The following is a 22856-nucleotide window of genomic DNA, read 5'->3' as shown; positions in this document are numbered from 1 at the left end:
TATAAAATCCTTATCCAATTCACAAAATAATCCGTAACCATGTTCCAACAACGGCTCAGTTAAACACCAACAGCAAAGTGATTCATTGGATGGGATGGGCTTCTTAAATGTTGCCAAAGTGAAAAGAAAATCGTGTCAAAGTAAACAGATTTAATCAACATATCAAGTGCAAACAATCTAACAACAATCTATGTGTAAACTATTGTTCAGAGATGACCGCTTCACATTTTTACACAGTGCATATAAACTCATCCTATGAATCCCAATACTCCGACCACCCGTATTAGGAACAATACAATAATTGAACAATCAAACCACTTGCCACTCTGACTCATGGCACAGAAAAAAAAACTCAGGATTCCAATCCACTCTGTGGCTTGGGTCAGTTCACTCGTCTTAATGCAATAGTTCTCCCATCAAGCGTTCAGTCGATATAGCTCTTTGTGGCTTTGTGCATAACTGAAGATTACTGTATTGGTCGTATGTCCTACAACGAACACAGGAGCTGGGGAGTGTGGATCATCCCGAGAGGAGGAGGACTGTAGTGATGCGTCAGTGGGCGTCCCCGTTCACAGAGGAACCCTCCCCACGCGGCGAGGACGCCCGGGAGCCCTTCCGCTCCGGGTTGTCCGAGCCGGACCCGCTGTGGCTGTGCAGGTCTGCTGAGGTAGCGGTGGCCGGAGGAGGCTTGGCCTTCTCCTTAAAGTCTGTGATGATGACGGTCAGGTCTCCGACGGTGACCTCCAGATGCTGCGCGCTGCTACGGTCGACATTTTTCAACCTGGGCCTGATGGGGAGAACAGACAAGAGGGCAGAAGGTTTAGAAGAGGCCGTGTCCACACTTTCATCGTGTGTCAGGGTGTTTTCGGCCCCTGCTGCAATTTTCAAATCTCTGTCCAAGGCGTCAACACTATCATCATTTCCCCCCAGCCGTTTGAGCATTGACAGAAGGTCAAAAATGGAACACTTCCCCAAAAGGGGAAGTGTTGTGACGTTGTGAAGAGCATGCCAGGATTTCTTTCCCCATTACCTCATTGTTTTATTGTTGTTCTTTTTAAGCGTTGGCTCTTTTTCGTTCTTCTCTTTCTCGGCCTTTTCTTTTTTCTCTTTTTTGGGTAGTGTAGGTGGTGGTGGTGGTTGTGGTGGCGGCGGCGACGGTAGGGCAAACTGCGGATTTACTTGTTGTGTAACCAGTTGGGGAACAGGCCGTGGCTTTCTGTAAGAGAGATTCACATGACTGGTAAGTCCCCACACTGAGAAGCCTGTATCTTTTATTGTGGGATCATAGGTCGATACCCCTTTGTACTGATACAAAAATAGTGTCCAAACAAGAAATAACTGACAAGCTGGGATTCAAATACCTAACCACCTTATCATTTAGTCAAATCCTAGACATTAGAACCCCATATGCTAGCATTAATGCTTTCAAGTTGAAGAATAACATCAGTCAAAGGGGTCAGAAGCTGCATCAGATCTATAGGACCCAGAGTTGTCGATAGCAAAGTGGCTTGTTGGATATTGGCATTAGGATGAGCACCTTCAATTAAAAACAGTGTTTATTTTAAATGTTGTATGAGCAGAGTCCCTTTGTAGGGTTCCGTGTTTAACATCTGGAGTGGACCCTTGATGCCAAAGGAGAATAGGCAGTTTTTTTGTAATGGAGGTATTGAACAATACAATAAGAAATCATTCACTGACATTTCATTACAATTCAGTCCATTAGTATTGGAACCTCAGACTTAACTGATTATCTGATCCTCATCCTCACCAATTTCCAAATGTTGGTTTACACCCCACAACAGAGCATGAAACAGAACGTGGTGGGTAGGTACACAACTTGAAGTAAGAATAAGTGCTTTGACATGGTGCAGTTAATTTGGAGGTTGGTAAAGCATGGCCTTGTCAATGGAAAAATACCATGAGTCAAATTGCCCCCATCCTTTCGTCACCTAGACTTGTTGTCTTCCAATTTCATTCCCAGTGGGAAAGGAATTGGAACAACAGAAGAACTGCAATTTGTGATTACGTACATTCTAGACTACATGCTTTATTTGAATAATTCAAGTTTATCCTAGCTTTTGCAACAGTCCGCATACCACCAAAAAGTGTTTTACTCAAGAGCTCTTTAAAACGGTCTCATTGGGGGTCAACAAGATTTGGGGAGGTCTTAAATAAAAACCGGAGCATCTTTCGTAAGAAACCATTACTCCAAACTTTCAAGATTGCAATGCCAAATGTGTATAGGCTATATTGGATTGTATCAATAATGTATTACATAAAATCTTGTGAACCAGAAAAGTTAAGGCATTTCTATCGACTAAATAAAACCTTTCCTGGGTGGTTCTTGTGGACTGAAATGGTTTTGACCTCGACGTCCCCTCCTCCCCTTGTTTACAAAGACACCACAGTAAACATGTGTATAAAATAAAACACAGATTTAAACGAAGGTGACACAGGCTGCACAGGGGAACACCAGGCTCCATCAGACAACACACAACAAATGTCTAATAATGAAAATACGCGCATTCTTACCGAGTTGACGTTCCCTTCCTGACATCACACATCATACACTTAAAAGCCTCAGCTGTGTTCCTAAACGTGCAGACGCTACAATCCCAGTATCCATCATCGGCGGAGGGCTTGGGTTGCCGCTTCGGCCTTTAAAGAAAACAAAACAAAAAAACAAGACGGACAGTGGAAACTAGTTCTATTAGTAAAATCAAGCATAACACCCGCGATAAAAATCACTACACGGACAAGGACACAGCGCCCACTTGGCTGCTGGCTCTCACAAAGTCAATGCATGATGCAAAATGAGCCTTGAATGGGCTCGCTGGCCCCATGAACCAGTCTGCAGGCGCCATGAACCCTGGAGTGGAACAGTTACATCCACTGGCTGTGCGCTCTGCGCACAAATCCTCTAGTCAGGTTTTCTACTATGAAGGAAAAAAAGAAAAGAACATCACCTTACCTCGTGGGACTCCTTTTGTCTCCCATGATATGCTTTTTTTTGTATTATTATTATTGTAGTTAAAATTGCTCACGGTGCCTGAAACCGACCGACTAGCTAGTCAGCTGTCGTAGAAAGTCCACTCTGGACGAAGGACGGTCACGTGGTAGGGGTTTAGCCAATCACTGTTTAGTAAAATCACGACAATCACAACGGCCGTACGGCAGGGATGCAGAGCTTCAGCATTTCAAAAATCTAAAAGTGAGAAGCATTTAGAAGAATCATATATCATGTGTTTGTCTTGGGAAATTGAAATAATTTCCCCCTGGGATTATTAAAGTATTAACAACAACAACATGCAACTCCGTATTTATGAAAATATAACTGAGGTTAAACGGCTTATACCTGTGGCAGGCAGAAAGGAATTTCAGAGACTGATCGAAGAAAATAAATATAACACCATGCCCGTATCAATTGAAACATGGCGCACATTAATGAAAATACTACTTCAAATTGGTATAATTGCCTGCTCTACTTCACGGATGAACCTACCAGAAATGGATAAAGAATGTACCCTGCTATCCTCATCTTACCTCGAGCTTCCGTGTAATCATCAGCATCATCCTCTCCAAAGATCAACAGAGCAAAAGCCCTGTCGGTTGAGATTAGGTTGATTTGAGAAATGCAATTATGTGTAATTTTTACAGTACATATAGGTTTACACTACTCTTGTTTAAAGTCGTTCTGCGCCCACATTTTCAGTTCTGGGTACACACTGCATGTGATCCCGTCGGAGGCCAGATGGGGGCGGCATCTCAGACTGTGAGGTAAATGGACCAGCGAAGAAGAACCTACTATTATTAATCCATGCGACTGGCTGCAGTGTGTTGTTAATATTTTATTTCCATGTTTTCTAGCAACCAGTAACTACAGTGTTGCTAACTAGTAAAATGCATTCCCCAACCATGGTTATGACGTGAGGCTTGAGACGTGATTGGTAAGATACCCTGTTGTTGTGTTTATTGTGCATGATACTGTGAACTTGTTTCCTCGTTTAATTATCGTCAAATAGGCCTAAAGTTACCAGGTGAAATGTGTCCCTTGTACGGACAAGGTCCACTCTCTATAACTTTTCACACTGATGTGGGTTCAAAGGTGTCTGTACACATTTCTTTGACTAAATGGATCCCGCCATCTGTTTGATTATGATTTATAATTGTTTTGGTTGTATTTTGTTTCATAGGACCCTTCATTTGACCCTTCTACTCTGGTATTTCTCTACAGCGCACAGGGAAAGAAGTGAGTGACTATTACCCCTCCCCTCTGCAACATATCTATTCAGATTTATGCCTCCCATTTCACTTTTGCTGAACTAACCTCGGTTGAAAGTTTGAAACAAATATATATTAAACGAAAGTAAACTGTATGTTATTGGCTCATCAGCATTTTTGTTCCTATTGAACCATTCATTTTTCAGTGGCATATCATCGCGGTCAAAAATCTATCAAAGAGTCCTATGATGACTGCTTCATGCAAACGGATACAAGAGAGGTAAGGGAAGTCCACATTGCTTATCGAAACCAGCACTGCTAAAGAAAGAGTTGTCTTATTTATGACTTGATACACATTCTGAAGATATTTGCACATTATAAGCTGGGGATGTTAAACCTCTTACCTATTTTCTGTGCACCGACTTATGTGAAAAACAATTTCTGACATTCGACCAGAATTGAGCAAGAGCACTTCAGCGCTAGCAGTCGCAAAACAGGTTCAGCGTGCCTATTTTTGCCACTGATCGGCTCATTTTGCTGTTATAAATAGACAGGATCCCAACAGATTAATAAATGAAAATTGTGGAGGTTTCCCTATTCTTGAAGCCTCCACCCTCCTTCACCCAATCGTTAAGCTAACACTCTGCTACGCTTTCTGTTGTCCAAAACATTAAACTCTTGTCGGCACTCCTCTCTCCAACTCTCACTCACGTTAACATCATTGTCTTCCTGCATAGTCAGCGCGAGACTTCTTATTGAGCAAGACTTGGTTATAATAATACCATCGTTACTATCGTCTATTGCTGTAAAGTGAGACAGCTTCAGTGCTCTGCCTGCTCAACTGGTAGTGCATGTCATGATAATCACCATGGTAAGGGGTTCGATTCCCCATACCCAAATGTTATATTATTGAAAGGTGTTTGACGCATACTAAAGAGGCCAGATATGTCCTTGGTGACTAGGGAGGGGCCCGGCTCATGTTAGGAGCCATTCATTCACGTATCAATTCTAGAGATACCAGAAGGCCAGGTGTCTGAGATTCCCAGATGCTCGAGGCCACAAAAACAAGCGTAATTCCCCGCACATAGCCACAAGGGACAAGCACACATACTGGTATCCAGGAGGCGGGAGCTCAGCACCATGCTTAGCCAAACAGAGCACATTACGAAGGTCACTCCTGCCCATTATTAAAGTCACAACACGTAGCCAGGCAGGGCATCAACGGATGCCCAGCTAAGCGTATCTCAACGCATGCCTATACAATTCCTCTACTTTTGCTTCGTAGATATCATACCAAACCTTTACCAAATAAAGTGAGTTAAAAGCGATCCTGACTCGGCGACTTTCTGAAAGAACACAGCAATTTACATATTATACCACCAGGTGTGAGTGTGATTAGCCATTACAAGCCATTTTGAAAATCGGCCTCTTCTGACATCACAAGTGGGCATGTCTGCCTAGATGTATGCTGGATATATCAGTCTAGCAGACTACCCAGTGGACTGTAGCAAACGTTGCTCATCTATCCAACATCCATCTAGGTGGACACGCCCACTTGTGATGTCAGAAGATGCAGATTCTAAAAACGGCTTGTAATGGCTAATCACACTCACACCTGATGGTCACCAGGTGACCTTGGGTGTCTTGAAAGGCGCCTCTAAATTAAATGTATTATTATTATTATAATGTGTGTTCCAGATGCCTCGGATACCAGCCTTCCGAGTTGCACTTGTGACGTACCTTGTCTCGTAGCATTTAGCGTTCCCGTTCGTCTTTGTGATTTTGTCATGTCATTGGCTAGTCATTGTTATTGTTAGCTACATTAGCCTCTTTAGCATACCAGCTTGAAAACAAACAACACAATTTTACATTGTATTGCACGCACATCAAGACCATGTAATAGATAAATTGGTGACCGGAATAAAGTAACAATGTAATCAAGTGTGTAAGAGCATTTAAAATCGACAATAAATTGGCCAACGTGGTACAAATACAAACCAAATAAATCTCTTTATGGGCGCAGCCATTTTTGTCGTCGAGTCGCCTCACTGAACTCGGTATACTCTCAGAATTCTGAGGGGGACCGACCAAAAGGGGGCTTGCCTCCATGAAATGCCTCAAGAAAGCTGGGAGATTTCCCTCTTGCAACTCGGGAGACTGGTGTCCGAGGCATCTGTAACATCCCATAATATGTCATCTTTCACATCATGGCTGCGGTGCTTCCAGGTGACATTCCAGAGAGTGGTGAACATCGTGGAGAGAAGGACCACGGTGTCCCGCCCAGAGGTGGACTACAGCCAGGACGGCTTCGCCCCTGACTGGAGCAAGGACCGATACACAGACGAAGACAAGGGCTTCCTCAGCTTCCACAGGAAAGCCACCCCACCCCCACCGGAGGTACGGCCACCTTGACTTTACCGTCGTTAATATTAGAAAGCTCAAGAAGCAGTTCACAAAAAGGTGACGTATTATACCACCTGGTGTGGTGGTGAGGTGCCCTTGAGCAAGGCACCTGAAACCCCCCTGCTCCCCGGGCGCTGCACCGCGGCGGCCCACTGCTCCGGGAGTGCCGGTGTGCCCCCATGTGTGTAACTGCATGTGTGTGTACCTGCGTGTGCACCTGTATTTGTGTACCCCACGTGTGTGGACCTCTGTATGTGTATGTGTTCACCGGCTACCCGGATGGGTCAAATGCAGAGAAAGAATTTCCCCCTAAAAAGGGATGAATAAAGGACTTGTCCTTACTTACTTAAAAAAAGTGTGAGTGTGATTAGCCATTACAAGCCGTTTTGAAAATCTGCCTCTTCTGAAATCATAAGTGAGCGGGTCCACCTAGATGTATGACGGATAGATGAGCAACATTAGCTACAGTCCACTGGGTAGTCTGCTGATATATCCAGCACACATCTAGGTGGACACGCCCACTTGTGATGTAAGAAGAGGCAGATTTTCAAAACGGCTTGTAACGGCTAATTACACTCACACCTGGTGGTATAATATGGGTCCGTTAAGAAATTAAGATATGATCATGCACTTCAGTTTTATGCTGCTGTTATCGATGGGTTTCCAGAGTGTCACATTTAAAGCAACGGTGCATAATACCACAACTTATCTTTGATACATATCGTTTTATGTTTGTTTGCTCGGGTCTAGGTTCAGGCTTACTATTGCGGTGAAACCAGAGATGACACTCAATTAAGGCGGCAGGTTGAGATAAGGTAATTTAAACAGATTATTTGTATTTATCGTGTGTGTTGTAGCGTCCTTTTTTGAATTCCAAATGTTTTGTATATATGTGCATATATACTCACAGTGTAATAATGTTATGTGTGTGTGTGTATGCATATAACGTTATTACACTGTGCGTGTAATATTCTAACGTGCCACAAGGAGGTGGTAGAGGACTGTTTTTTACCGGGTTGAGTTGAATAATTATTTTGGTAAATATGACCTGCGTACTGAAAGACTAAAGCAAGGAGCAGCATCCTATTAACACATTTGGTAATGAGGAATGAGCACATTAGTATTAACCTCTATTGAAAAGCAATGGAATGTCGTTACTGCACATTCATTCGAAACTCCAAAACAGCATTATAATTGCTCTGGTAATACAAATGCTTCAGTCATGAGAGAGGGGCATGAGAAAATATCAATCATTGTTTTAACTTTTCTAAACTCTAAACTAAAGCAGTCCTTGGTTTTGGTCGAGGCGTGGCCCCCTCACACAGGATAGCTCAATTTGGGGTCTCTAACACACATACCTCTCAGATGGCCATCTTGCCCCAGACAGTTTGAGGTGGCAATAGTTCATGGATCAAGAGTCCATGCACCGCCCGACAGCACCACACTCTGCTACCAGGAGCCCAAACAGGACACAAAGGACTGCACTGTCTGGACTCTCTGGGCCAAAGAACCAACCCCCCCCCCCCCCCCCCCGACACACACACACACACACACACACACACACACACACACACACACACACACACACACACACACACACACACACACACCAGTTGGGAAACCAGTTGGATCGCTCTCACACACACCTAAGGATCTCCACCAAGCCTTTTTTGTGCTTTTCTCTTCTATCACTACATGTCTCTGTTTGATTACTTAAATGGCAATCCCTTGAAAGATGGGGAAAAGCCCCCTCCAAAATGATTCTGAGTTCGAACCATAATGTCCACGTTGCATGGCACCTCCATCTCTGCTTAAGCTTTGCTATAGATTATGCAAGTGAATGGTTTTTGGTTAGTGCTGTTAGATGAGTATCCCCCTGGCATCGACAGAGAGATTTTACATATCCGATGTGTGCTTCGGTTAATGAACTACTTATGCATCCTCGAATTTTATTCTGAATTGGATGTGCAAAAAGAGAGAGTTTGGAGGAACGCATTGATAAACTTTATTGACCATTATTAAAATGCCCTTATCCCTCCCTTCACCGATGCAGGGGTAGCACCATGTGCATGTTTAAGACGGCAAACGACACCAATAAAACGATTAGACAACCAGCCTGAGCAATGGGTGCATTCTGAATGTGTGCTACATTGTTATGGAGACGGCTGCTTCTCAGAGAGACATTGAAGCTCCCGAACTAAACCCTCTACAACAGCCCTGTGTCACAGGGCTGAAGCTGGCCAATGCTCCTCTGTCTGCCAGCGCCCCCCAGATTGACGGTCGGTCAATTGGTCGAACCTGACCTCTGCACGGTGCGTTTGAGAGCGGCACCGTCGCGCCTCAGCCAGGGCCCCGGACTCGGGGTCTGGACGGCAAAGGTCAGCTCGTTTCCAACGGCATCTCCGACTTTTCATAGGGCGACACGGCCCAGTGGCGAAAGGTTAACGCATCGTCCTAGTGGGAAAGTGACAGTGAAAACGCTGTTCTCTTGGCCGTAGTGTGCGTAGAGTAACTGCTACACACTAATGCACAAAAAAGTGTCCCATCATAAGCCTCTCGTTAATAAAAGTATGTGTGTGTTTTTTTGTTCTTGGGGGGGGGGGGGGGGGGGGGGTTCCAGCCATTAAAGGAGAAACGATAGATAATGAGTGTATGGGGAGGGGGTTGCCATAAGTGCAACAAGGAGTTCCTCTTTGAACCATCAAAGCAACCCTTTTGCCAGACAAAGCTGTGTCCCGCGAAGTGTTTTCATAACCCGGCCCTCCTCAATTAATTATCCACGCTACCGCCTGTATGGCCGGCACTGATAGAAGCACACTGGGTATCTTTAGTTTCTTTCATAGTTATGCTACAAAATAGTATGACTGAGATTAGGGACTGACCGAATGTTTCCGTTTTTTTTTGTTGGTTTTCTTGAGATTGAGCTTCACAATTTAAAGTTTAAAGTCATCTGTATTTTACGGTTTTAATTGTTGTCTTAAGGAAAGCACCCTGTAGTTTGCCTGAAGCTAAGGACTGGCTCTGTAAAGGTTCTCCTCAGAATAAGACCACCCTTTAGTTTATCCTATATCGACGCGTCTGTTTTTGTTTGAGTTTTCCTTCGTCAATAGCGCTGTGGTGTTGGTTTTACAGGAGTGCTGCAGCAATGCAACAATGGCAATTAAGTTTCTCCTGCTAAATGCAGAGCAGAGCGCTGGCTACTTCAAACAGGCCATAAGTCATAAAAGGTTGAGGTCTAGTTAGGCCTGTTCTTTGTTTGGGGATGTGGTGCAGGTTCAGGGGTAGGTCAACAGGACCAGGTGCTGCTGGTTCATTTATACCTCTGCTACTCTCCAGCTTGTTACTGAGGTATCACAGGGTTGGGGGCGTTTGAATATTTAACCGTGAGCAGGTCGCAACCGAGGGCTTAAGCGCAAAGTTCAATGGACTTGACGGGAAATTATTTAATATGCAAGTGGTCTCATTAAAACGTTCAAAGCTATACTTTTATATTTGATCAATTAAGACTACAGCTGAGTAATCAACAAACCATAATCAGCCACCATTGTTGATTTGTCTTTTTGCATATTCCATGATTTGAAATTGAAATTGCATGTTGGTATCCACTCAGTTGATTGCTGAATTGTACGTTAAAGTACCCCTCTAGTCTCTCTGTGATTGTGTGCCCACACAACCGGCCATTACATCAATACCCTTTCTCTGATTGGACGGTTGAAACACCCAACTTTGATGTCGAATCAGTGGTTTCATAATTATTCTATGTATTGTTGTTCTCCTTTTAATGCTGTCCATAACCGTTACCATGCCTGTAGCTGATTTAAGCGGTGTCTAAACTGAACTGAGTGATAATTTGTCTGTCTGATCCGGTCCAACCCAGGAACCGCGGAAGAACCTCCCCCGATCTGGGACGGAAGACCCGGGGGAGGCCGACCGATCCGACGGGGCCACGCCATGGCCGGGGGTCTCGGGTCGTCCAGCCCTCCCTTCCATACGCCAACCGGGGGTACGTCCTGCTTTTTGCGGGGGATTATTTATTATCACACTAATTTTTGAACCGCCTTTGTCGTGGTTACGTTTTTTTAACAAAGCAATAGAGGGTAGTGGGATTGGTTGACCAGACGGAAATTTACTGCGTTACAACCCTAATGTCTGCAGCCTGACTGGAAGCGTCGCTCGTTAAGATAGGACTGCTACTTAATAATAAAATATAATAATAATAATGTATCTAACCCTGTATCTGGTTTAAGGGTGGATTCTCATGCTCCCAACAGACAGTGTCGGATCTTTTTGTTATTTAGCCTTCCATGCTTGAAATTGGACCTCCTTCCTTGGAAGACGGCCCTATAAATCACTTTTTACATATTTTGGGTTCCACTTGAAAGCAGAATGACCCTTTTAGATGAATCCATTATTCACTCTGCAATGTCTTTCTCTTCCTGCATGAAATACACACACGGTTCATAAAGTAGCACACTCTATTTAAATTGAAAGCATTAATGTTCACTTAATTGTATCAATAGTGAAGCAGCAGTTAATTAAATAATACAAAAAAATATGTAAAAAAGTTTTGTCAAATACCTAAAACAATAAGAACAGTTGGGCTTGCAATAGAAAGCAATACCTTATGACTTGCAGACATACTGCATAAGGCTTAGAGCCTAAATATACCTATACCACAGACGATGGCTCTGAAAGGCTGAGAATCCTGATATTCTAAAACAAATGTATGCTTCACGTCTTTGAGATACATACCTACATGGTAAATCATACCCAGGTATATTGTGATCTCGGCACAACTGTTCCATTTCTACTTGATTCCACCATCCCGTGTACGTCGTCTGCCTCAGCTGAAACACTCAGAGGGAGATGGACCGTGCTTCCCTTCACCTCCTTCCGGTTTTCTCTCCAGCCAGGACAATGATGGCTGCAAGAGACGGGACTCGCGTCATCCTCCACGGGGTCGATCGCCTGTGAGGAGGGACCCCCATGCAGCCCTGCCTGCCTCACACGCAGGGTTCGAAGGCCGAGGCAGAAGCTTCTCCCCGGACCGGGAGAACTCCTACACCTACCAGCAGCTCCAGCAAAGAAGTAGGTCCTACCTTTTGTGTAGCTTAGTTAGAACTACTGCTCAATGGTATTAACACTGTCAGAGTTAGGTTTCGGTTCCCGTCTTTCCTGCCCACGCTAAGAATGCATGCACTCATGTATTGCACGTTTTGGATAAAAGCATCCATCAAATGTCATTTATTATATACATGTATTGTAAAAAATGGTTGGTTTCTACAACCGACTACACTGTGTGTCGGCCCACTTATCCCTTATAGGGATTAATAATTAATACATTAACTATCCGTATTGTTGTGTGCGATGGAGAATGACTGTGATTGTGTTTTTGCAGGGAAAGAACAAGACAATGGTCACTACTGGACCTCTGGTAAGTTGTCAAAGTTGGAGAAATCCGTTGTAAAATGGATTTGGGATATGTTTGGTATGATAACGAGTTGGAATGTTCATTTTGGAGCAAATAGCGCATATAGACGCATTCTTCAGTTGGCTATTTTTAGCCGATTCTATCAAAACGCTATAAACTTGGAACGATAGGGGGCATGTGTTATGGTAAAAACTAAATCGCTATTTTAAACCTCTTAAAAGGCTAGAAGTAGCCCGACACTTCTTTGGTAGCATAATAAGGGTCTTAACATATAAAAACAAGCATTGATAACTTTGTAAGTGTACAGATTGTTTATTAAAAAGGACATTTTATACAAACAATACCATCAGTAGTTCACCCGTCGACTACTGACTCGATAAGTAGATTGACCAACACAGAGATTGTGACATCCGTCAACAACAGGCAAGCTCTGTGTTCGCCAATCCACTTATCGAGTCTTAAAAACAAGATGGCGTCGTAGAATCGGCTAAAAACAGCCAATTTAAGAATGTGTCTATACAAGCTTTTTTGCCTCCCAACGAACATTCCAACTCGTTCGTTATCCTACAAAACATATCCCAGATCCATTTTACCCTGGATTTCTCATTTAATACACTCATCTTTTAATACAATGTGATGTGAAGGCATCTTAGGTTTCTGAAAAGGGCTTGTACATCAGTTAGCATCATGTTCTGTTGGCGCTTATCCACCATTTTGAGAGGAATCAAGAGAATAGCTGTGGCAGTTTGAAATGCAACAATTGTCTCCCCATCTTGTCAAATCATTTCAAAGAAGTAACTTAACAATGACCAAAAATCATTATGCCAACACAATAATTATGATTCCTATGTTCGCAATATAACAGAGGACATTATGCTGTGACCTTGCGTTTCCAGGGTTACGAACTTCTATGTATTATGTACTACCATGTCGTACAAATATCATCAGGCTCTCAGCAAAAGCAGGTACCTACATTCATACTTATTGGTTCCGGCATGAGCGTTTTTCCCACTCTGCACGCCTGTGTTTCGGCGAGACTGAATGGCTTCATTCATGGATCCTCAGGCCTGTAGGAACGGTGGTGCTGCTGATGAAGCATCTGTTTTGGGAGGTGGGGTGGGGGCCAGGGCGCTGAGGTGTGCTTGGCCCCCCTTTTAAGATGTTAACAAACGCCACACCGAGGTTCAACACTGGGAGAAGGAGAAGCTCTGGTTTTTATTGAGGTGTGTCGCCTTCAGATCCACAGGTTGACCTCGGCGACTAAGTCGTTTGTGCCCTGCCTTAACAGATGGGTTTGAAACCATGTGTGCAGGCCTGTAATTGTACCCATTTTTGTGGGGGTTTTCAGTCTTTTCACAAGCCCTTGAACCAGTGACCTAGGTAGAAACACATGGGCGCAGACGGGTCAGTATGTCTTCGGTTATTGCCGAGCCGATGTCGTGAAGGCTTGCCCTCCCAGGGTTGCGGGCGGAGGCTTCTGAGCACCACACTGAATAGTTTATGTCCTCCATCCCCTTGGAAGATGCAATAAAAAAAAGCGCTACAAAAGAGTTGTCCCTCCCCTCCACCTCCACCCATTCATCTGCAACACTAATTAGGGCCAAACATCAAAGGCCGCTGAACATGGGACCCATCACCATACACACCAAGCTCTGGTTAAAACATCTCTTTGATAGTGGACCACATACCAAAGAACCAACCAACTGGGTACTCTGGAGCTGATGAATAATGCACTTTATTGTCCAGGTGAACAATGTGTATTCATACCAAATGGTTTGTATCACTAAAATAGTGACTTGGCTCAGAGTACCAATGCAGATAGGATGATATTCATTTGTCATTATGTGGTCAGAATGTCTTATTTCTAGAATGTTCTTATATCATATCTAAAGTAGAGGGTGAGTACAGTTTCAAAAACTTCTCCCCCACTGTTCTTAATGGCTGTTTGCAGCTACCGTGGTATTGGAAATATCGTCTTTCTCACTGTAGAAGGATGTTTTGAAATCTTTTGATAACTCTTTCACTGTTTGTTGAGTGCAAGTCATTTTCCCCCCTTCATGATGGTGGTTTTATCTTTCTGAAGTTGAAAAAGTCACAATGAACTGCCAAAAGTTTTTAAACACACCCCATATGGCTGAAATCAAATAAACTGACTTTACAATTGGTGGTGTTCGTTCGGCCCTCACTTGACTTAGCTAGTATGACAGGTAAAGGACCCAGTTTGGCATATTGTAACCACAAACACAGTCCATGCAATGGGAGCTAGCCATCTCTATGACTGAGTGCTAGTAGCGTAACAACCCAGCATGTCCAGGGTTCTACATATGGACCGACTGTATATGCATCGCAGTGTGAGTTCTGAGCAGCTGGCTGAAAATTTCCTCAGTGTATGTGTTGGCTAATCCAGGTTTAAGTGTTTTTTTTATCCATTGTTTAATTGCAAAGTATAGGTTATTTTTTCCTAAAACGTCTATAGAAATATCTGTGTGTGTGTGTTATCTGCTAGACATTTAACACTCAACTTTTGTACACCAATAATCACCTTTTAATGAGAAATATGGGCCTGATTTTAGTTGTTGTGTTGGATGCAGTATCTCCATTTATATTTGATATTGGAGTGCTGTAGTCTTTTGGATTTGGATTTTTTCAATCTGTTTGTATTTTTCTTTTCCGAGTATCCCCTCCGGGATATGAGCATCCCCATTTGAGAACCACTGGTTAAGACCACGACTTGGCAGCAGGCACCGGTCTCTAGCTGTCCAACAGCCCGTAGCATTTTGTCTTCCTTCTGGCCCTGCTGCGCCAAACCAAGTGATTGACAGCTATGGCTCACGCACAAACTCGATTACTGCCGCCTATAATGTTTCCATTATGGCCCCGAAATAAAACAATGCCGGTCAGGAACCTTTGTCAACATTTTCCCCGACGTCCATTTGCTCCGAATTATCTCCACATTTCTGTTGAGCCATTTTGTTTTTCGTCCTGTGTATGTGCTGGCTGTGTTTCCTCAGAAAGGTCCAGAGCCTCATCGAGACACAATTCCAGCGGACCCGACGACACAACATCCCACGGCTCAGCGTTGACCAAGGTGGGTGGCGGGGGGGGACAGACGATAAGCACTACTATAACATGAGCTACTCGGAGGTCGCAAACATGAAACCGGCCTCCATTTTGGTTTAACCGACCGGAAAACTTCTCGTCCTCCGGAGTTGTCCGGCGCTGAATAACACGGTGGGCCTTTAAATCATTGATCTGGAACGCCATTAAAACTCCCCCGAAACACTTCTTGCTCAGTGTGGTGAATACAATTAGCTACAGATGATTGTGTTCTATGTATTGGGTTTTTACTGCCCACCGCAGGACGTTCAGGTGAATTAACAGCACCCGCCCGGCCGTGGTGGTGGGTGATGGTCACATCGGAAGGGGGATTTACCGGGCGTGACGACCAGCGTTTCAGCAGAAGGAAAGGGGAATGGGAGTCACAGGGGAAAGGGGACACGAGCGGTCCATGAAACTAGAAGTGCTTATTGGACTAAAATAACATGCATCGACCCGTTCTGCAGTTTAGATTTAAGCAGTTACACGAGTGCTACTTTGAATGCGTAATGTGCAGAGATGAAAGCAATTTCAATGGGCTTTAAAACTTAAAGTAATTGAACTTTACTTTTCCCCTCCACCAATTATAAATCCTGCTGATTAGCGCACTCGTGTGACCTGAGTGTTCACTGGCCTCCGGGAAACCTTTTGATCAGGGGGTCAGTACCGCGAAACACACTCCCAACGCGCTGCTGTGTGACATATCCCAACACACGGCAAACACAGGAAACCAAACTAAACTCCTCACAGGGCACAACACTCCTCACAACATTCGCCCTGCACTTTGAAATCGGAGCCAGTTTTCTAAACCCTGTGACCTGAGCTCTAACCCCTCGACCTTTGACCTCGCCAGGAGAGCGTCCCCGTGTCCGTGGTGGGTCCGCCGGAGGTTCCTCCGTCCGCCAGCCCTGAGCCGAGCCCCGCCCCCACGGAGGATCTGAAGGCCCGCCGGGCCCAGGCCATCACCAACAAGGCTCTGGAGATCGAGGAGGTAAGGGTGTTCGCTCGGTGAAAGGCCTGCTGAATCGAGTTTGGGAGTGTGAGAGAGTGGTGGCTTTTTCACGGCACGAAGGGCATGATGAGGTTTCATTACATTCAACCTTTTACTTCTGAATCTCAATGGTCGCCTGAACATGGTGCCACCGGTTTGTACTTCTTACGCGCTGTGCGAGGAATCGTTTTGCTGCTATTATTATTATCATTATTGCTAAAGAACGTTCCTGTATTCAATTGAATGCATCAGTACTACAGACTGAAGTAGTCATTATTATAATGATTCCAAATACTTTCCTTTCCCAACCTTTGACACGTTATGGTACACAAATCAGAAAAGCGACAACACGTGATGTGACGCTAAATCTGCCAGTAGCGAGTTTATCCTCAACAACCCCTGCCTTTCACATGGTTGCCTCAAAACCAATGAAAGCAGTCACTGGCAGCCTGCTCCCTCATGCAAACTCCTAATTTGGGCGGTGGAATCGTTGCCGTGGAGAGGGCGGATGAGTCGGCAGAACGCTCTTAATTAACCACAGGTTGCGATTCCCTCCTCGCGGCGGTGCTATTATATTGTGTGACGACCCCTACCGCTGCAGCGCGGCCCGCTACAGTACCACTTATCTCTTCCCGTTAAAAGCGGGGCAGAATCGGCCCCGCGGGGCCCAGGAGGGGCCACCCAACGAGGGCCTACGTCTCTTGGCACCAGCGTGCGATATGCTCAGTGTGCTGTTCCCCGACCAGAATACAGTTGTGGTGTGGCGAGGGCCACACCGCACACACGCACGCGCACACGCACACACACTGATCCATCACATCCCTGGAAGGCAGCCTTGCGTCGAGAGAGGTTTAGTGGCGTATTGCTAGAGTGAGAGATGGACAGACGTCTGCATCACATGTCCGCTTTCGGATGCATCTTTTTTTCTTTTCTTTTTGGAACGGAAACACAACCTCAAATACAAAGCATTGACCCAGAGCAACCCATGGGGCTATTGGAGGGCGATGTGAAAATCAGAATATGAATGTCTTCTCCTAACAGTGGGAACGTATACGTATTGAAGGGCTGCAATCACACTGAGAGGCCTGATTCGTATCAGCGGGGAGAAGGATGGTTCAGGTTGACCGGCAGAAGGGAAACTCGATACCTGAACCAGGCGAATCAGGCCGGAGGAAGTGAACGTACGCAGAAGGAGAAGCACACCGAAACACAAAAGCAAGCTGATTACGCTATTGCAGAGGCTGTGGCTATCCCAGCCCTGGCTAAGTGCCTGGTAGTGATTTACAGAGTCCATTCATTATTTCAATCAGCGCAAATGAAACAGATCCATTTTAGCTATTAGTCCGCTCTCCGTCGAGAGGTCCGGTTTGCAGCTTGAGTGATTAAAATGGCTCTTTTAATATCCCCTAATGTGTACCAGCCGTTCACTCATTACCCCACTTCCCTTGTTAGGCCGGACCCCTGCCTGCATAGCCACTCATTTGAGCAGAACTCAAGTTTGTGTGTGTGTGTGTAATCTTTATCGGACCCTCCCCTCCTTGCTCCACTACATATCCCAGCTCACAAACACACATCTCTTGTCTGTTCCCCCGTTATTTAGTAAGTCCACAAACATCCGTTCTGGGTGGTTGCCCACTCATGGACCCCCAGTGTTGCTGTATCTCTGGGGCTTCAGGCCCGTGTGTGTGGCCCCCCTCTATCAGTCCCGGGATCAGCCTATGGATCAGCAGTCACATGGGGCGAAACCTACACACACACACACACACACACACACACACACACACACACACACACACACACACACACACACACACACACACACACACACACACACACACACACACACACACACACACACACACACACACACACACACTGTAATGGCAAATTACAATATACGTAGTCTAATTGCGTGTAGTGGACATTTAAATTCCACACACACACACACAAGAGGACACACACACAGTCACACAGGGACTCGCATACACCAAGCCCCAATGCATTCTTCCTGTTTTTGTTTTTCTTCTGTTTTTTAACTGACACGGGAGTGGTATTCACCAAACCCTAGGGCTGCAAGGCCCCTCTCCCCTGCTGACTTCAAAGAATAAATAAACGGTTTATGGGCACATAAGGTGAAAATGTAATCAATGTCGCTGCCAACGGTGGATTGAGAAAGGCTACAGAGACTTTGTTTTGAAAGATGGCAAACACAATCAGCGCTACGTGCTTCAGTGTGTGTGGGCATGTTTGTCGGCTTGCGTTGTGTGCGTGTGCGTGGTTGGGTAGCGGTATGCACACGGCATACTTTAGTCTCGTTTATCCCCTCGCAATCGGTTACAGATTCCCCTCGCGCTACACTCATCCTCCGTCCAAACAAAACGTTCCAACTCTCAGTGGACGCAGCAGGGAAAGTCACACTTCTTCCACTGCACCTCGTTACTCGGACTCGAACTGGGAAAAGGGTCCCAGTCAAATCGCTCATAGTCGCTGGAACAAACCCGACCCCCGGGCTCGCTCGGCCACACGGGTCATGAGCTGCCACGCGGTCGCCGCCGCCGCCGCAACGCTGTCATTATGTGTGAGGTCACGGACGCGCTCGGCAGCATCTCCAGACGTTGGAGGAGATGGCGCAGCCCAAACATCTTCCGCGTGTTGCTTTGCTTTTGTTTTGTTTCTCCGATGTCCCGCCTTCTCCCGGGCTTGGGGAGAAACAGCAAGGCGTTGCCGGTCGTTTTTGGTTTTGTTTTGTTTTAGTTGACCTGTGAATCACTTTTGCAGGTATTTGTGAGACCAATGTTCGTCTTTTTCTTTTTCTTTGTTTTCTTAGAAAAAAATGAGAATGATTTGCATCAGTTTTGGTTGGCTGCTTGTCGGAAAAATCAAGCAAAAGCACAAGGTCAATGTAGGCTTTTATCCTGCGATTTCCATTGGCAATTATTAGTGACAGTCAGACTGAATGGTAAATACAGAAATAGTTACGCAAGAAAATTTGAATCCCCTTTATCAGGTGCAATACTGTGATATAAACTCCAGACAAAGACAACCATTTCACCAGCGGTGCTGGATGCCTCAGACTGGCTCAGAGGAGGCCGAGTGTTGCATCCTTACTCACTTAAACAGGTTTCACGGTTTTTCCCGTTTCGTTTTGAGTTTCATCCCAGGAGCCGTGACATGGGATACATAAATGCGTCTCTTTGTCTGTCTCGACCGGCGCACTTCTGTCTCCTCCTGACTGACGCGCTGCGGAATGTGCCTTTCAGGTGATTCAGGGATGCGGGAGGGAACAGATAGGTGTGTGCATGTGTGTGTGTGTGTCAGACAGATCAACATGCTGGAGCTGGTTCATCCGGGGTGCCATCAGGGTTGCAGGGTTGGGTGGGGGAGTCGGAGGGGAGAGGGGGGAGAGAGGAGGAAGGGGGAGAGAGGAGGAAGGGGGAGAGAAGGTCTAGGATGGGAATTCAAGAGAGCTTCAGACTTCCAAGGAGGCCAGAGGGACCACGTCTCTCTCTCGCCCTCTCTCTTTTACTTTCTCTGACATTTAATTGGCAGGTAGAGCAGTGAAATTTAGACCAACTCACCACCCCCCCCCCCCCCCCCCCCCCCTTTGGGAGAGCATGGAAGGCTGTAGTGTTTTTATTCCGATTCTCATCTACCTGTGTCTAGTCCTTGAATCTGCACAGCTGTAGACAGAGAATGTCAGCGGGTTTGAACGGTTTTACGGTTTCTATTATAGTTAATTTCCTTAACATTTTGGGGTGTTCTTCGATTTGGTTTTTAGACACTTGGCAGTGATTTTCATCAAAGGCGTCTTACAGTGATTTTGTTGTCGAGACATGCCAATGAACCGGTAGGCGATGGGCGCCTCGTTCCAGGAGCCCTCAGCTACACACACTGGGGTTTGAACTCAGAACCTTTCAATTGGGAGTCCAACGTTGATTCTTGAGTCTTCCCGGCAGTGAAACAAACCACACAATATCAATGACTGTACTTTTAATATAACACTGTCATACCCACGTACTCCATTTCCCGGCGTAAGCAAACCCAGAGGCCGTCAGTGAACTTGAAACCAGTGCACATAATAAGGAGTTAGGCCTGGGTCCGGAGGTAGATGCACGCAGGTCACCTCCTCTACCCATGTAGTCATCGACTTTACCGTCCTCCTGACGGGAATGAGGCCGGGCCGTGGTTAACCTCAGCTCCCTGTGTGACCCTGGCAGCGCCCGCAGTGGACCAGTCCTCTGTCTGCTGTTGGTCCCTCTCGCACTCAGGGTCCGACAGATCCTGAACCTTGTGTGTGTATTTCTTTCTGTGTGTTTTCTGTCTGCTTTTTGAGACTTGTCTTTAGTGGATGGGAATTGTTGGTTGAGCTTAAATGATTCAGCTCTGATCAGTATATATAAATGAATTACTTGCAAGCGTTTATTTAGAATGTATTCAGGTTTGCTTGTATTGTAGTCCCAGCGAAAGAAATGTCACCTGGTTATTTATAGTGGGAATACTATCGCCTAGTCATTGAATCCATAATTATAGGTCATAATGTTATATGGTTAGCTTTGACATGTCAAAGAGGATACAAGTGAAGAAATATTGAGTCCTTCAATTGCAACAAATATATGACCATTTGTTTTTTAGTTGGCAAAAAAAATGTCTTTCCTCCTTTTAGCAATTATTCATTGGGCGACACTTGCCTATTACTACTATTATGTAAGTCAATACACATTATCCCAAGCTACTACAACTGCCACTTACAGTAAACATCATCCTTGCCGATGCATGTCATCATTGAGCAGGTTGGGGCTTAAGAACCCGATGCACTTAAAACCAAACCGCTAGTGACGCAGTCACACCACGTGATTGTGAGCATCTCGTCGCAACGTGACTTGCGTCATCAGACAAACTGCCCACACGTCGTAGTCAGTTGAACAGCACTTCGAGCACGCCGATTTTGTTGTTAATGGTGAGTACTTTATTTACAGCGCATATCGGGGCCTTTGGGGGTTTGCGCTCGGACGTGCGCTGTGGTCATTGGGGTTTGAACCCAGAACCTTTTTGGGCTGTGCGTCAAACACCCCTGCCACACAAAGTCTTTAAGTCTGGCCTCAGCCACGGTACAGGTGACCTCTTCAGGACCCCGCCCTCCCAGACGGCTCCCTGGCTCTGAGGCCTCCTGATTGGGCGGTGTGAAAGCCAGGCCTGACCCTAGCCTCTAGCGAGCATCAAATGCAGGGCTGGAGCATACCCCCCCTGTGCTCCCTGCAGGTGAAAAAGGTTTAGTGGTCTGGCACCTGGGCCGATAATACAGAGGTTAACAGCCACTTTGTTCAGGCAGTAAAAGGGGGGGGGGAAGAAAGAAAGAGACCCCGAAGCATTGAGCAGGACCTGGGCTCTGGGTGTAACGTCGCGTGGGAGAACACGGCGGCGAACACACCACTCTGACACCTCCTCAGCCTCGCTCTCGCCGCTGTGCACGGCCACACGCTCGGACACGCAACCGCAACCCGCACATACACACCGACGCGTTCAAACACCTGTTTGGTTGAACCGCCTCCTCGCCGGGAATGGGTTCGCTAAGTTCACAGAGGAGGCGTTTGGAATGGAGAGCAGGCATCTGGAGAGGTGTGTTCACAGCTTGTGGAACGCATCGTTCCCATGTTCACACGCACACACAAATACACTTGTACACATGCACGCGCACAAACACACACACACACACATATACACACATACATGCACACACACTCACAATCACGCTCACACACACAGGGTGTTCTTAGATTATGGTCTGAAAGGGACTTGTGTTTTTTATTTATTCAGATTGTCAGTCACTGTTGTATGGAGGTATCCTTTGGTTACTTTGTGTGCCTTAAAAAAGACCCGGCAATGTTAATGATATTGGATTCAGAGAATATGTATAAAATTAGTACAGACATACATTTGTATTTATTCAGGCAGTATTACTGTATCATCAATAACACTGCATCAGTTCCATGGTTGTGATACGTCCCTCCCTGCGTCCGGCCCACAGCTCTACGAGCGGGAGTGCCGGACGTTCGGCACGGTGGTGAAGCTGCTGGTGGAGAAGAGGCCCAGCCTGGAGGAGGCCCTCCAGGCCCCGTTCAGGGCCAACCTCCTGGAGCTCAAGCAGCGCTATCTGGACGACCTCAGGCACTTCATCAAGGAGCTGGACCAGCTGAGCAGTGGCGGTAGGGCCGCGGGGTCGCCCGCACCTCCGCAGATCACCGCCTGAGGACCGTCGTGTGCTCCCACAAACATACACACCGTGTGCATTCCGTGTGTGTCAGGTCAAGAGTAAGGCGGGGAGTGTGGAGGGGAATACAGACTGATATTTGGTGCCATTTTCTATTGTTATGTGCATAGATAATAAGTAAGCGGCACAAAAAAAATCTTGTTCTTGGGTGAAGCAAACCAAACAGTTTTATTTTTATGCCAATGTACATTCCTATTTGTATGTTATTCTATAACTTCTGTAGCATACAGATGAAGTGACCCTGACTTTCTGCCATGGCGAATATTGTTCACATTGCCTAAATTAAAATTGTATATTATAACAGAACAGGCAAGAATCTAAGATGTAGCTCATATAGCTCCTATATATATATATATATATATATATATATAGGGGCTATTTGATGCAACTTTGTTAAAGCAATTGATGTCATTAATGATAATAAATTTGTGTAACATTTATTTGTA

The 22856-nt window shown here is 45.6% G+C and overlaps 2 protein-coding genes across 4 annotated transcripts; one reads left to right on the top strand and one right to left on the bottom strand.

The window, feature by feature from the left end:
* Positions 1–135: 135 nt before the first annotated feature.
* LOC132464181 (YY1-associated factor 2-like) lies at positions 136–3752 on the bottom strand. Of its 2 annotated transcripts, XM_060060411.1 has the most exons (5): positions 3544–3750; positions 2972–3205; positions 2533–2658; positions 1031–1216; positions 136–787 (listed from the first exon to the last, which is right to left on the bottom strand). In XM_060060411.1, the coding sequence occupies exons 2-5, from the start codon at positions 2995–2997 to the stop codon at positions 553–555; spliced, it is 573 nt and encodes a 190-aa protein (XP_059916394.1). In that variant the 5' UTR covers positions 2998–3205; positions 3544–3750; the 3' UTR covers positions 136–552. The 2 variants fall into 2 exon arrangements, with proteins under 2 accessions (XP_059916394.1, XP_059916395.1); XM_060060412.1 differs by lacking the exon at positions 2533–2658 and having other exon boundaries at positions 3544–3752.
* LOC132464180 (periphilin-1-like) lies at positions 1124–22850 on the top strand. Of its 2 annotated transcripts, none has more exons than XM_060060408.1 (11): positions 1124–1240; positions 4235–4249; positions 4428–4501; positions 6448–6618; positions 7375–7439; positions 10502–10627; positions 11534–11712; positions 12023–12058; positions 15067–15143; positions 16005–16142; positions 22168–22850. In XM_060060408.1, the coding sequence occupies exons 1-11, from the start codon at positions 1234–1236 to the stop codon at positions 22387–22389; spliced, it is 1110 nt and encodes a 369-aa protein (XP_059916391.1). In that variant the 5' UTR covers positions 1124–1233; the 3' UTR covers positions 22390–22850. The 2 variants fall into 2 exon arrangements, with proteins under 2 accessions (XP_059916391.1, XP_059916392.1); XM_060060409.1 differs by lacking the exon at positions 1124–1240 and adding an exon at positions 3784–3947 and having other exon boundaries at positions 4194–4249.
* Positions 22851–22856: the final 6 nt, after the last annotated feature.

This window comes from Gadus macrocephalus, chromosome 9 (genome assembly GCF_031168955.1).
Source record: "Gadus macrocephalus chromosome 9, ASM3116895v1".
NCBI lineage: Eukaryota > Metazoa > Chordata > Actinopteri > Gadiformes > Gadidae > Gadus > Gadus macrocephalus.
Note: the sequence above shows the minus strand (reverse complement) of the source record. Positions and strands in the feature narration are given on the sequence as shown.